This window comes from Podarcis cretensis, assembly GCF_951804945.1.
Source record: "Podarcis cretensis genome assembly, chromosome: Z".
Taxonomy (NCBI): domain Eukaryota; kingdom Metazoa; phylum Chordata; class Lepidosauria; order Squamata; family Lacertidae; genus Podarcis; species Podarcis cretensis.
This window is the reverse complement of record NC_137184.1, coordinates 33,365,335-33,380,538: the sequence shown is the minus strand read 5'-3', so window position 1 is coordinate 33,380,538 and position 15,204 is coordinate 33,365,335. Positions and strand designations below refer to the sequence as shown.

Sequence of the window (15,204 nt, the reverse complement as noted above, 5' to 3'; positions counted from 1 at the left end):
TTCAGCCCCGCCTTCTTTTCCTGAGTTCGCCAAAGCATGTCCGAGAAAAGCCGAAGATTGCCGAAACCTGGGAGGAGAAGCTTCGTTCGCTTTACAGTAGTCTTTTTCGGAGGAGGACCGGGAGTGCCTAATTCGCGCCGGCAGGTGGCGCCAGCTAGCTAGCAGCGAATGATTTCAGTATTTCGTGGCGTGGCAGCTGCAATGTCAGGCAGGAATTAAACAGGTGCAGCTTCTCCCTACCTCGCACGATGCCGCGCTGCATACACACAATGCATTTAAAGCACATTCCAACCCCCCCCGCAAGAATCCTGGGAACTGTAGTTTAAGGGTGTTGGGAATTGTAGAGCTGAGAGGTGTAAACTACAGCTCCCAGAAGTCCTCGTTTCGGAGAGGTGCTTTACATGAGCAGTGGGTACGCAGCCACAGACAGTGATGGTGGGGCTTCATTCATTCGTTTTGGTTGTATGCCTCTTTTCCACCAAAAAGGTGCTCCAAGCGACTTATAACAAAACAACAACAGGGATGCATTTCAAATAAAAGTCTCATAATAACATAGAAAAACAATAGCATGGTAATAATTTTGTTACAACATAGAAAAACAAAAATACAATAGCATACAAACCCCCCCCCCCCATATTTATACATGTAAAAAATAAAAACAACCCTTGATTTGATGCCATGGACTAAGAGGCAATGCCTTAATCATATTTGTGTTTATAGGCCATTAGGTCGGACCTCTTCCATCCTTTATCAAGGAGAGTGCCAACTTCCACACAACACAAATTAACCTCTTGAATTTCTGCCTGTTAGGCAAGAATCCTATTCGTAGCTTTTTCACACTGGTGTGAGTCAGTGCAGTGTAGGAGGGTTGACCTTTGGAAAAGCGCTTGCCATCCCTGAGCACTAAGCCCTCAACTGAATTTTTTAAAGTATTTAATTTTTACATTGATATCCCACCATCCCTTTCAGGATGAGAGACGGTGACTGACCCAAAGTCACCCAGTGAGGTTCATGGCTGAGCAGGGCAGGGGTGGGGGAGTTCAAACAGCTTCTATCCCAGCACTCAAACCATTTGATGTTCAGTCTCAAGTGGCAACATGCTTTGTCTCAGACCTGCCTGTTTCTACAAACCAAAAATCAAATTCCTCTCTCTCTCTCTGTGTGTGTGTGTGTGTGTGTGTGTGTGTGTGTGTGTTACCCTTTCTCCAAAGAGCTCAAAGCGGCTTACAAGATCCCACCTTCCTTTATCCTCTCAAAAACCCTGTGAGGAAGGCTAGGCTGTGAGGGAGTCCACACAATGGTTTCACAACTGAGTCATGATATGAATCTGGCTCATCTCAGTCTTACTTTACAGTGGTACCTCGGGTTACATATGCTTCAGGTTACAGACTCCGCTAACCCAGAAATATTACCTCGGGTTAAGAACTTTGCTTCAGGATGAGAACAGAAATCATGCAGCAGCGGCACAGCGGTAGCGGGAGGCCCCATTAGCTAAAATGGTGTTTCAGGTTAAGAACAGTTTTAGGTTAAGAACAGACCTCCGGAATGAATTAAGTACTTAACCCGAGGTACCACTGTACAGTATTTGCATGACTGCCTCATAATTGCAGAGCTCTCTTTTTCCCCAGACAAAGTTGTTCCCATTATGTGGTCCGGTTTTTTGCGGGCTGATGTTTCAATTGAGCGCTAAAGAGCGGGTTTTCTCAGAGAAAGCTCCTTGGGGGGGGGGGGAGATGTTCAGACACAGAGCTTTAAAGTACAGACTGTGCCTGGAAAGACTGGAGGAAAGGTAAGTGTGGGTAAAGCCATAGGAATAGTTTATTTTAAGAGTGGCACATTGAAATTTAAAGCACTTTATTGCCCAAGAATCCTGGGAACTGTAGTTCACCCCTCACAGAACTACAACTCCCAGCACTCTTCACAAACTACCACTCCCAGAACTCTTTGGGGGGAGGGTGCTTCAAATGCATGGCATGTGCACAGCCACACAAGAACCAAAATCCTAAAGTCTTAGCACATTGTCCTTGCCCTACAAAAGTCTGGTGAGAAAACATGCTTGTGTCTTGGTTTTACTGAATGCCTTCCTTTTAAACCATAAATTTATGATTCATAAAATCTGAAGTATTGTACAGGGGGCTGCTTATGTTGCTTTAACCCTGCTGGGGGGGGGGGCGGTTTGCATGTTCTGCACTCAGTGAGTCATTGAGTAAGATTTCTTTTTAGCAGCCTGGCTCTCTCTCTTCACCACCACCCCCCTTCTTCCTTTCCTCATCGACTCTCTCTCTCTCTCTCTCTCTAGAGAGAGAGTACAGCTTTAAATAAACATCTGGCAACTGCAGGCTACCCCACATCTGGGCAGCGTTAGCTGAGTCTGGAAGCCGGTAAGAACAAGCCACTTGTTTTGAGAAAGTTAAAGAAGAGGACTCCTGTATGGACTGAGAGAGAGAGAAAACCAGAAGGCACAATTGCACACCAATTCACAGGCAAGGCAGGTAAGAAAGAACCTGCTTCTGTCAGTCCTTTGCTTCTCTGTTTGCAACAGACAGAAAAGATACGGGGGAGACAGGCAGGTTATTTATTTTACTTTAGTCAATGAATTTATTAGCCGCTCTTGCGCTGAGATTCTCTAAGCGACTTACATAATTGGGGGCGGGGGGCGGGATATGGGCTGTATGCTAAGATAGCCATGCCCAGAGTAGACCCCTTTAAATTAATGAGCAGGACTAACATAAGCCCATTAATTTCAGTGGATATACTGAACTTGGTTGGTTACAACCCTAAGGCTGCAATCCTATACACACTTTTCTGGGGAGTTGGAACTTGCTTCTGCGTAGCCATACCTAGGACTGTGGCATAAATATTTATAAATCTACATCCGTTTTGCACAGATGGAAACTTGCGACGTGTGTCATTGGGGTGTGAGAGAGAGATGCTGAGTATGTAGTGTTGCCTTTCTGCTTTAAGAAGTTGCATCAAATGATTGGCCCATCTTTTTACAGTATTTAATTTATTTAAGAATTTAAGAATTACCCTGTTTTCCCCCGGACCAGCTTTCCAAAGTGGCTTATGAATGAAACATAATATGACAACAGTAGAGAACAGTAAGCACCAGCATATGACAATAATAACACATAGTGGCTTTTATTTTATTTTTAAATGCTAGGAACAGTCGAAAAACATCAGGAAACACATTCTGGATGGGGGGGGGGAATGAAATTCTCAATTTCTGTCTGAAACCAGATATTTTTATCCCAGAGTTGTCTACTTTTACTGGTATTCTAACATTATCAAATTGGTATCATCTCTAAAGCATTGCTTTGCCTGTATAAATATGTAAGCTGCAAGCCCTCTTACTTCATTGGGATCTCACAAATCAGGACTTTATGCTTACTTCAAAATGTGGCAAGCCAGCCCGGATGTGTTTGGGGGTTCCTCTTGTTCATTCTGAGTGGCACCCTGGACTTCTACCCTGAAGACAAAAACCTGGCATCTTCCTTTAGTTACTGTATCTTCCCTTGTCCCTCCTGGCCAGGGTCCTGTGTCTTTTAAGACCTATGTGACGGGCAGAAACTCAGCAGGGAAAGCTGCACATGTTGCATTTCCGTTTGGTAGAAGGTACTATGATCAAGACACAGTAATCCCATCAGGCAAGAGTGAGGGGGAGAAGGTGATAAAACTACACAAAGTTGAAGAAACAGCCAGAGATGAAGACAGGTGTTCCTGCCAGTCTTATAGCAGGGGTAGCCAACATGGTGTCCTCAAGGTGTTGTGGGAGTAAAACTCCCATCATCCCTGACCAATGGCCAGATTGGCTGGGCTGATGGGAATTGCAGTCCACAGACCATGTTGGCTACCACTGTCTCTTGCTCAGTACAGTCATACCTCGGGATACAGACGCTTCGGGTTGTGCGATTTCGGGTTGTGTACTGTGCCGAACCCAGAAGTACCGGAACAGGTTACTTCCGGGTTTCAGTGCTTATGCATGCGCAGAAACGCTAAATCGCACTTTGCGCATGTGCAGAAGCGCTGAATCACAACCCGCATGTGCGCAGACGCTGTGCTGCGGGTTGCAGATGCTGCAGGTTGTGAACGTGCTTCCCGCATGGATCACGTTCGCAACCTGAGCGTCCACTGTACATCATTCTAGTAGAAGGCAGGGGGTGGGATTTTGGTAGACACAAAATTCCCTGCTAAACTCTTTCTACAAGTTGACCTCCCTCCTTATTTAATGCATTGGATAGTAGAATAGTCCTACCACCTTGAGATAGAATGGGGGAAAGAATATATGCTGCAAAAATTTTTAGCATGCTGCTCCTTTTGGTAAAGTGCTGAGTTCAAAGCTTACATTTTAATGGGATTAATCTCTGGCAAGATACTACCTCTCAGCCTCAATTTTCTAGCTTTAAAATGGGAGAGCAAGCAAGTGGCTAGGGAGGGGGAGAAAACCTCTATCATAATACTGGAATCCCATATCATCCAATGAAACTGAGGAATAGGAAATTCAGGTCACGAAAAAGGAAGTACTTTTTTTGCCCAGCACGTAGTTGTAATGGTAGCATCAAACTTTGATGACTTGCTTAGCTTATGTGTTCCCATATACATAAAAAGGTAAAACACCATAACATCTGAAGTTCATGTGGCCTTGCTAACTACAGCATGAGGAACAGCAGACTGCTTCAGGGGAGCTGTTTAACTGGGGGTGAGAGGTGCTTCATATAGTGGTTTAGCAAAGTGTTGGAAGTTGATGGGACTGAGAGCCTACCATCATCTGGATGGCCACAAATTCCTTATCCCAATCCTGCCAGACCCATCTGACCACAGTCAGAGTGCCAAGTACAGAAAAGTTACCTCCAGCTCAACAGGCTGCCCTGTGCTCTGTAATATTGGGGAAAGGGATGGCCCTTTAAAAAAAAAAAAAAGCCCTCTGCAAGACTAGTTAGTAAATATGAATTTATTGTTTTTTATCCTTTAATGCAAAACAGGCATCAAGAAGGATGTGCCAGCTGAACTCACTGGATAGTTTTATTTTACTCTCTAATTTGTTTTGATTTTATCAGGATATTCGTCGGTGAGCCTCCTTCTGTGTATTTGTCAAGGCATTTCTTACTCAATGTTTATTTGCTAATAATTCCTGCTTCCCGGCCAACCATGCACACACCCCTTCTTTCTTTCTTTCTTTCTTTCTTTCTTTCTTTCTTTCTTTCTTTCTTTCTTTCTTTCTCTGTCCCTGTTTTACATGTCCCCCAATGTTATCATCAGTACACACACACACACACACACACACACACACACCTCTGATGTACAAATTATATTCTCTTGGCCCCTGGAGGTCACTTATCCCAATCTATAGTAAACCTTAAGGTTAGCATCTGTTTTGTTACGAGATACAAGACACTTCCAGACCTGTCACTATTTTCAGGGGAATTCAATCACATAACGGCAAATTCAGGTCTTTCAATAGTAGATTGTGAGGTCTTGTGTGACAAACCTGCTTTCTCAAAAGATTGGACTTTTTGCAGGAAGGAAAGTGATGGGGAAAGTATGGAATAACTCTTGCTTTGATGCAACACCACCTAACCTTCCAGCAAACAAATTGAGACAAATGCTCATTAAATGACCAATATCATCAAATCTCCCTGGAAACAGAGCAGGATGACTGGTCAATGCACAGGTCATCTGAAAGTGCCAATTGTCTGTAACTTAATATCACCAGTGCTGTTTATTAGGAAGGAGGAAGCAAACTGAATGAATCTCATAAGATGATGATACAGAGCCTGAAGAAGCAATGCAAGCAACACAAATACATCTCTCTGTCCTTCTGCAGTGGGAAGCTTCTTCACCTTAAGATTGACTTCTTTTGGTCTGCCTGTTATTAATTGGTAGTGCCTGTTGTGGGCCTCTCTGCCAAGGACTTTCCCCCCCTCTTGAGCCTCCAGCCTGTTCCTCCCCTGTTAACAGACGGACACTTTTGGCTCATGCGTAATATATGCAAACAACCAGTTGGAAGGGTCTATGTATGAATTACTGGCTTAAAACGCAGCTCAGCTGCTCTTTTCCTCAATTCGGATTGAAGCTGGTATGGGAGAAAACACACCAAAATACAGTATTGCATAAGAAAAAAACAGGATAGATACCTTATATAGATACAGATTGTGTACACTGTGTGTACACTGGCTTCCCAAACTAACAAGGGGAGCACACTGGATGCAGAGTAAACAGGAGTGTGTACACAGCCAGGTAGCAGCAAATAAAGTGCTGTCTGAATGGAGCCTAATATAAGGCAGAATGAATCCACCACGAATGCACTGTTATGGTGTAAAGGACATGCTGCCGAATACACGAGCCTGGAGGGGTGTCAAACCAAGGTGGCTCTTGCATGGGGAACTACTCCACATCTGCAGCCTATGCAGCACCAGTTGTTTCTGTGCAGGTGGCGGCGGGGGTACTGCTATGAGCCTGTGTCTACCAGCTATTTGCCAGGTAGATTTTCACATGCAACCTGCTTCAGGTGCCCTAGGAATTCTGTATCGAGACACATTCACTGCTTTTTAAATCAAAACTCAAAAATGTCAACATTTATAAAAAATTATGAGCGAGAGACCTGCATGTTAGGTGCCTCAATTGGTTGTTTCAGCAGGGAGAGCTGGCATTCTTAACATATATCCAATGTGATTTATTTGCACTGTATCTTGTGGTTTTCCTGCTCCTTATTGATTTGATTCTTCTGTTGTATTTACTGCAGCTTTGTTGTATGTTTCTTCCTTATTGGAAAATATTTTTATTCGTCAGTTACTGTAACGAATGTGTTGCTTTAAGCTCAGCCTGGCAGCTGGCAAAGTGAAATACAAATATGAAACAAAATAAAATGTGCATCAGTTTCAAGAAGAAAAATAGTTTTCTTTCTTTTGCATCTCTGCCCCTCAAACATTTAGGGTGCTAGCTTAGTTTTTAAAAAGAAAAATAAATATATAGAGTCTACGTGTGTATGCCTAAGCATCAGCAAGGGCTGGGGTTGGCCTTGCTGCTTTCGATTGTTGACGTCCTGCCTCTTATTCTGGCTTTCAGCTTGAATTCTCAGGCAGCTCTGCCTTCATCTTTACCCTGCCATCTGGAATCTCCATTCGCATACTAAGATGCCGCGAGGAGCATCCCCCCTCTTGCTGCTTCTCTGGGCCAAAATGGTCTCCTCCACATGGTATGAAGGTAAGCACTGGCAAGTCAGTACCAAAGTCAGGCAGGGGGAGGGGGGATAACCTTAAGAACAAAGGTGGTAAGACTTTTTGCATTTTCTCAAAGGCAGCCTTCCTTGGGTAGCAGACCCTTAGGCAAGTGCCCTCAGGTAACAGCAGGCTACCTACAGGTGTGTGCACACATTCAGCTCCAATCCAGAGAGCGCAGCACCAGCACCATAGTGAAGGCACCACCACTGCTGCCCTTGCCGCCATGCAGCACTACTGGTAACAGGCCTAGGAAAGACCCCTGACCTCAGAGGTCTGGTTGCCACTTGAGGAGGACAGTAGAGCGGCAAATGGACCTATAGCCAGACTTCTCCTGAGACAGTCACATCTATTTTTATACACATTGTAATTAGCTGTGGTCTCCTTTTGGCCACAGCTGCCATCCGAGCAAGACCACAGTCAGTCTGTACATAGTTGGGTATCTTTGTCAAAGAAGCCCCCAAGGCATAGGCAATAGGAAGCGGGGAGGAGCACCCAGACATCCTACAACTCCTTCGCCACAAAAGCATTGCAAATAATAACCCATCGTGGAACTAACTGTGGTTCCTGCTTTGCTGGGGGCAAGGGAGGGCAGATGGATACGCATCTGGGGTTAGGACCATACCTAGATTGAAGTAAATATAATTCCACCCCCCTCCCCCTGCAATAAAAAGGTAAAGGTACCCCTGCCCGTACGGGCCAGTCTTGACAGACTCTGGGGTTGTGCGCCCATCTCACTTAAGAGGCCAGGGGCCAGCGCTGTCCAGAGACACTTCCGGGTCACGTGGCCAGCGTGACATCGCTGCTCTGGCGAGCCAGAGCTGCACACGGAAACGCCGTTTACCTTCCCGCTAGTAAGCGGTCCCTATTTATCTACTTGCACCCGGGTGTGCTTTCGAACTGCTAGGTTGGCAGGCGCTGGGACCGAGCAGCGGGAGCGCACCCCGCCGCAGGGATTCGAACCGCCGACCTTTCGATCGGCAAGCCCTAGGCGCTGAGGCTGTAACCCACAGCGCCACCTGCGTCCCCCCCCTGCAATAGCAGGAGCTAAATTTTTCCACATGTCCTGTCTCTGGCTGATGAGGAGACCACTTGGCAAGCGATGGTTTGTCTGGAGCAGTTTCAGACAGTAAGCAGTGGGGTTGGGGTGTCAACAGGGACTGGGGGGCTGGCAGTGAGTAAGCCTCTTTCCTTCCTCCACTAAGCTTCTGAGTTTCTTATGCCTCTTGGCTCTCATGTGTTCCGCTAAAAGTCCATCCATTGCCTGGTCACTGTTAGGCAAGCAAATACCGTCAGGAGACACAGTTCTTATTGCAGTCGTCTAAATGTTTCTAGGAAACCTTGCAACAGATGTGCTTTGCCACATGTACATGAGCTTAAAAGGCCCTGCCTGTACAAGCTTGGGTCCTTTTCCTGGGCCAGGCTGCTGTGGCTTTAATGGCAACAAGACAGAAAAGGATTTCAGCAGGAAATGTTTTCCCCACCCTCTCTAAAAAGCAACAACCCCAAAACAATTATGAACATAGGAAGAGTCCTGCTGGGTAAGTCCAGCATCCTGTTTTCATAGTGGCCAACCAGATGCCCATGGGAAGCACCAAAACAGGATCTGAGTGCAACAGCAGTCAATTAGCTCAGTTGGTTATTGCTTGGTGCTGGTAACACCAAGGTTGCAGGTTCGATCCCTGTATGGGACAGCTGCATATTTCTGTCTTGCGGGGGGGGGGGGGGTGTTGAACGAGATGACCCTCAGGGTCCCTCTCAACTCCACCATTCTATGATTCCCAGCAGCTAAAACAACCTGCCTCTGACAGCAGAGATAGCACATGATTGTCAGTAGCCACTGGGTATGGTAGGCAAATTTGTTCAGTGGCAGCATATCTCCAGTTCTTTGCCATGTGAATCTAAGATAACTCTGCCCACATGGCAGCACCAATGGTTCAGACAAGGCTGGTCTATCTCTCAACCCCCAGCTATGAGCTGTGGTGAAAGAGTTGGTTTAGATTTCTTCATTTCCATCTTGGAAAAGTGTGGCCACATTTTTGATTGCTGGAGGTACAACCACTACGGGCTATGAAGGCTGACTCAGCCCTTTCCTTGTAAGGAGATGGTTAGACATACATCAGACTTTCCCTAGAGGCTGGTGGTGCAGGAACATGACATTGGAGAAGGACAATTTATGAGTGGGAAGGTAGTACCCCACAGGACATCATTGTGTGTGGTGTGTACATGTTCACCATGGGGATGCTGTCTAGACTAGTATTCATCCTCTCCCTGCTCCTTTTTCCTGACTACTTCCCATTGCAAAACAATGGGAAGCTTGCTAGCCAGAAAGAGGCAGTGCTCCAAGCAGCTTGGTCTACACACCATTAAGATTCCCAACTTGAATCAAAATACTGGACCAAGGAAATAAATGTAACAGGGACCAGAGAAAGCATCAGTAAGTGGAGTCCTGGCAGCTGCCCCATGATACCAGGTGCTGCAACTGGCCCTTGCCTCTGAGCCTCATCCAAACCTGGAGAAGGTGAGCAAGAGCTGCTCCTCCTCCTTCCTTCTCACTTCCATCAGTGCTCACACACTGGGAGAGGTCAGACTGCACAGGCAGCAACAGGAAGGAGCACAAATAAAAAGACTAGGAGTTCCAGGAACTGGCTTCAAGGACCCTGCTGGGCTAGGCTGTGGGCCTTGGCAGAAGCTCAATGGCACTGACTCCTGACACTGGCCTTTAGTGCTGGGTCGTCTCTCTTGAAACATACAAGGCAGCAGTGTCTCTGGGCATGTGCAGCATGCATCCCAGTCATCATTGCCAGCGGGAGTGGGTGGGTGGGTGAGGAGCAGCTTTTCCATCCTAGCTATTTTGCACTTAGCCAGCCTCAGGCTTCTTATAGAAATGAAGTTATGCTCTCAAGCAGGTCAACGGAAACATCTGGTCTTTCGCTTAGCAGATATGTGGTTTCAGAGCTAACGCAGAAGATGTTGTGCCTCATTTCAAGCATGGGTGCTAAAATTAAGAGGTGGGTCCATTCACAAACAGGAATGGGAATGATTCATGAGAGTGCCTGGGTGATGGGGGGAATGAACTGTGGCCTCTGGAATTAGAGGGAACCCAGTGGAAATGTGACCTAATTGGGTTGGAATGCCAGCCGACAGCTCTTATTCATTCATCTGGGATCCAAATTTATTCTGCTCCAATTCACTATAAAAGATATTTTTGTCTCCACATATGTCTTTCACTGATCTTTGTGGAAATGCTGGAACGAAAAAGAAAAAGAAAAAGAAAAAAGAAAAAAGAAAACACACACACACAACCCTGTGTTTGTTTTGTCTAAAGGAAAGAAAGCAAAGAGATGCTTGCAATCTATCATTCTGGCATACATACATAGGAAAAGACAGACTTCAAAATGATCCAGCTGTTAGGGAGGGATTGGTTAGCATACATAGGCGTAGCCGGGGGGGGGCAGGGGGGCAGCTGCTCCCCCCTACACACTATCAAGAAAAACAATAGAAATACTTAACTGACCAATCACATTGGTTCTGCCCCCCCCCCCAAAGAATCCTGGCCATGCCCATGTTAGCATCACCGTTCTTACAAGTAGGATCCCAGATTTTTCTTAGAGGCTGCTGCTGAAAACTTACGCAGACACCTCATTGCAAGGCAAGCTTTCCACATGTTGGGTACCCAAAGGACCGTTTGGAAAAGGCATCCTGACCCTGCCCAGCATTACATCATAGCAAACACTTGAAACTTCCTTATCCTCAGTCAGGTGTATGAATAGGGTGATCCAGCAGATATTAGATGCTTGGAGATTCAATCAGCAAAGGCTCCTGAGAAGCTTAGCAGTTATGGGATAAGGGGACAGGGGGTCCTCTTACGGATCAGTAACTGGTTATAGAGCAGCAAGCAGAAAGTAGGAATAATGGAGAGAAGGGGGGAAATAGAGGGGCCCCAGGAATCTGTGTTAGGAATAGGTTAGGGAGGGTTCAGGTGCCCTACATGTTTTTGGGGAAGGCATGTTGGCCCCCACAGACTCTTGTGTGGATTGGAACTGTAGGTTGAGAGGTAAATCATTATACAATATCCAAAAAAGAAAAAAGAAAATATAATAAACCCACCACCCTGTTTAACTTCCCTCCACCGCTACTCGTCTTCTCTAGAATCAATTTTACTCTTCTCATTGCATTCTGATTGTTTTTATTTTCTCTATATACATACATATGTCATTGATAATTTATTGTTTTGATGCATTTACATTTTTAATCTAAGCATATTAGCATGTCTTTTTTAGAGCAATATTTTGTCATCAAAGCATTGCCATTCGTTTTTTAGTTTTTGATTTGACGGCTGTCGTATGGATGCTGTTAATTTAGCCAATTTTAATTTAGTTTAATTTAGCCAATTTTAATCCTGGGGAATTGTATGGGGCGGGCGATGGGAGGCAGCAATCTCTCCCACTCCAAACTCATATGATGTCCTTGAACCCAGTTGGCACAGGTGTCAAGACAGCGACAGCACAAAACCCAGTGGTAGCACAAAGCTCCATGCGCTACTCTCTTGGTCTGCGCCTTCATAGACAGGTTGCATGATGCCGTTTCTTAGAACAGCTGGTTATCGCAGCTGAACTCCCCCAACAAAGAAAGCAATTTGAATCCATTTTTTATGAAACAGATGTGTAACAAAATGTTGCAGCGTCAAGTGCTGCTGATTCCAATCACTTCATTCTGTTCCTCCCAATTAAAAGCAACAGGCTGGCAGGATTCCAGGGACACAGCATACTCAATCCTTATGAGCTGTTTCAGGAAGAGGGGTTCTCTCTTAGGGTGGTTTTTTTATTGTTATTATTACTAAAAATGTGCACCTGCAAACCTTGGACATCCCTAAGCCTGCTAGTTCCAAGGGAGTGGATGATACAGTTTTCACTGCGTAAGAGCTTTACAGCCTAAACATCAGAAATAAGGCTCACCCACACTTCTATTAGTCCCATGATTCATTCTGTTTGTCCCATAATTTCTAGGAATGGGTCTGAGAGGTTTTCCTTTTGCCCCACAACTTTCCCTGGAAAAAAAACACTTTTTTTTACCACTGAATCAGAACAAAGGTCAATATGCAGAAAACCCAACTGATGTTCTCTGCAAACAGTGAGTTTTTCCTGTGGAAAGTGGCAGGACAAATGAAGAGCTCTCAAACCCGTACCTAGAAATCGTGGGACAAGCCTAAGTGTGGATGAGCTTGTAGAGGGAATGGTTTAGGGGCAGCCTTCTGCTGCGGTAGCCAGCAAATATTTCATCATCATCGCCCTCGCTATCATTTTATTTCCTCGCATTTGTGAATCACTTCCCATGAGGCACCCCAAAGCGATTCACAAAATAATAAGCTATATAGAACAGGTACACATATAAAAGCAGTTAAAACAACTGCAAACATAAAAATGATTATTAAAAATGATTGCAACTATTAAAAAAAACTGTTTAAGACAGCAGCATATAGATATAGGGTTTTGTGTGTCAAGGTCCCCAAGCCACCCCAAATAAATTCACACTTCACACCATATTTTTTGTTTAAGGTTTTTTGCATAATTTTGGCCACAACTTTATTAAAATACAAACAATGTGAGTGGTTGCTTAGGCATTGGTTACGACTATCTGTCCCCGCCCAGGGACAGAACTGACATCCGCAAGCCTGTGAAGTTAGTTAGGGAAAACATTTTATGGGGAGTAGATGGAGCTGGGTATGAGACCCTCACCTCTCCCCAAATGCTCCCAGGGGCTCTTGCGTGGCCCTATCCCCCTTTACAGGGGTGCGGACAAAAGCATGGTTAGCCGCTGGATTCCTTTAACGGAATACTCTTGCAGCAGCAGCATTGGAGGGGCAGGCACAGCCAATCCATACCTCTACACCAACCAATTTTCTAAAACCAATGCCTAACCGCAACCTTACAAAAGTTGTGACGATTTGCTACGCAGTAGGCAAAAACCAAATGGCACCAGCCAATCAGCCAAATGGACAAAATTCCTCCAGGTCCCTGCTCCAAAAGCAGACGACACCATGACAGACATAGCAAGGTCAAACGCAACAAACTCCCTAAACTTAGGGGGGGTGGGCGGCTGATCTGATGCACACAGCAAAAAGAGGAAGCTCAACGCTGCGCGCAGGGAATATATTCAACTCAGGCTATCACTCAAAATTGGCAACATCAAACTCTCCCCAGCAACCAGAGGAGTGCAATCACACTTTGGGCCAACCAAACCAAGGAGAACACGCTCTCTCTCCTACAGAATGCAGTGATTGTTTGGGTATGTAGCGGCTGACGTGGTCCTAGCAGATCCCAAGCCCCCAAGATCCACCACAGACACCCTTTGTTTCTTTTTCTTACCATCCGGCTTGAAGAAGACCTTTGGAGGTCAAACGCTTGTGACATTTCAGTCAGTCCTATTAAGTACATTTTCCTGCATTTCTGGATTTTTGCCCCTGACCTGCCTCCCCTCCCACCCACCCAGGACAAACACGGCTACCCACTGCAGTTTGCGTCTTGTGCATTTGTGTAATCAGTAGCAAAATTTCAAAAGAAATCCCCAACGGACAGATCAGGGACCGAGATGATTTCGAGGGATGAAGAACCAAACTCAAGACTTCCCCTGGGCAATGGCATCATTGGCACAGATTTGGAACCAATTTGGCAGAGTCTGCATCATTGTGGGGGTGATGTTATTCTGATTTGGGACAGGAACAAGCAGGGCTTTTTCCCCCATCCAGAACTCATTGGAACTCACCTCTCAGGTGGGCGCCATTGCCATTATAAGAGAACAAGGGAGGCGTCCATGGTGAATACTGGCACCTGTTTTTCTAGCAAAATAGCACTGGGAACAAGGATGTAGACCATGGGTAGGTAAACTAAGGCCTGGGGGCCGGATCCGGCCCAAACACCTTCTAAATCCGGCCCGCAGACGGTCCAGGAATCAGCGTGTTTTTACATGAGTAGAATGTGTCCTTTTATTTAAAATGTATCTCTGGGTTATTTGTGGGGCCTGCCTGGTGTTTTTACATGAGTAGAATGTGTCCTTTTATTTAAAATCTGGGTTATTTGTGGGGCATAGGAATTCGTTCATTTTTTTCCTCCAAAATATAGTCCGGCCCCCCACAAGGTCTGAGGGACAGTGGATTGGCCCCCTGCTGAAAAAGTTTGCTGACCCCTGCTGTAGACAATCTAGAGATGAGCATTGTCACTTTCTGTTTCTCCCTCCTTTGTGCCAGGATCTGGCTACTCCGCTGCAGAAAGGCAAACCAATGAGGTGTATGCTGAAGAAACTTCCCATGTTCTTGCTCCAGAATATCGAGGTAAGCATTTTCAGATTGGTAGAACTAAATAATCTTAAAAAGTGCACTGCCATCCAAACGATGTTGGACTACATCTTCCATCAGCACTGACCATTGGCCAGGCTGAGTAGGGCTGATGGGAGTTGGAGGTCTAATGACATATGGAGGCCAGCCATTCTCAGTAATTTTCATGAGATCTTTTGGAAGGCCCAGCTGTGCCCAGGTCACACATAAATCATTCTCTAGGGGAGGGGGGCAGTTTGGGACATCTTTAGAAAGGCGCCATCTTTTTGGCTCTTCATCCCTCCTGCAGCCTGAGGGATGCAAGAGGCAAGCCGTAAGAGTGTCAGGAACCCACATACACACATTGATTGGAGGTGTGAGGAGAGAATGGGAACCTCAATTACTAGCCCTAGTGCAATCACCATACACCCACTAGCCATACTTCTCAGTGGCTGAACATAGAGCTTTAGTGAGCAAGGACTGTAGGCATATAGTATTGGGAACTGTCATTTCTAAAGGGTGCTGAGAGGTGTTAAGAGACGCCCTCAGGAGACCCCCTATTCCCCTCACAGACCTACAATTTCCAGAGTTCCCTGGGAAAATGAATTGTTTGTTAAACCACTCTGGGAATTTTCCACTCTGTGAATGCGCTGTGGGTTAAACCACAGAGCCTAG

The 15,204-nt window shown here is 45.7% G+C and overlaps 1 protein-coding gene across 4 annotated transcripts in view; it reads left to right on the top strand.

The window, feature by feature from the left end:
* Window positions 1–65: 65 nt before the first annotated feature.
* Window positions 66–15,204, top strand: part of SRPX2 (sushi repeat containing protein X-linked 2) — a 28,437-nt gene continuing 13,298 nt past the window's right edge. The window contains exons 1-4 of one of the 4 annotated variants that reach the window (XM_079962455.1): window positions 66–223; window positions 2,302–2,492; window positions 7,066–7,203; window positions 14,464–14,547. In XM_079962455.1, the coding sequence (XP_079818581.1) occupies window positions 7,134–7,203; window positions 14,464–14,547 (154 nt within the window). In that variant the 5' untranslated portion in view covers window positions 66–223; window positions 2,302–2,492; window positions 7,066–7,133. Of the gene's footprint in view, window positions 224–2,248; window positions 2,493–7,065; window positions 7,204–14,463; window positions 14,548–15,204 lie in introns of those variants that run through there. The other 3 variants (XM_079962457.1, XM_079962454.1, XM_079962456.1) reach the window with 3 other exon arrangements.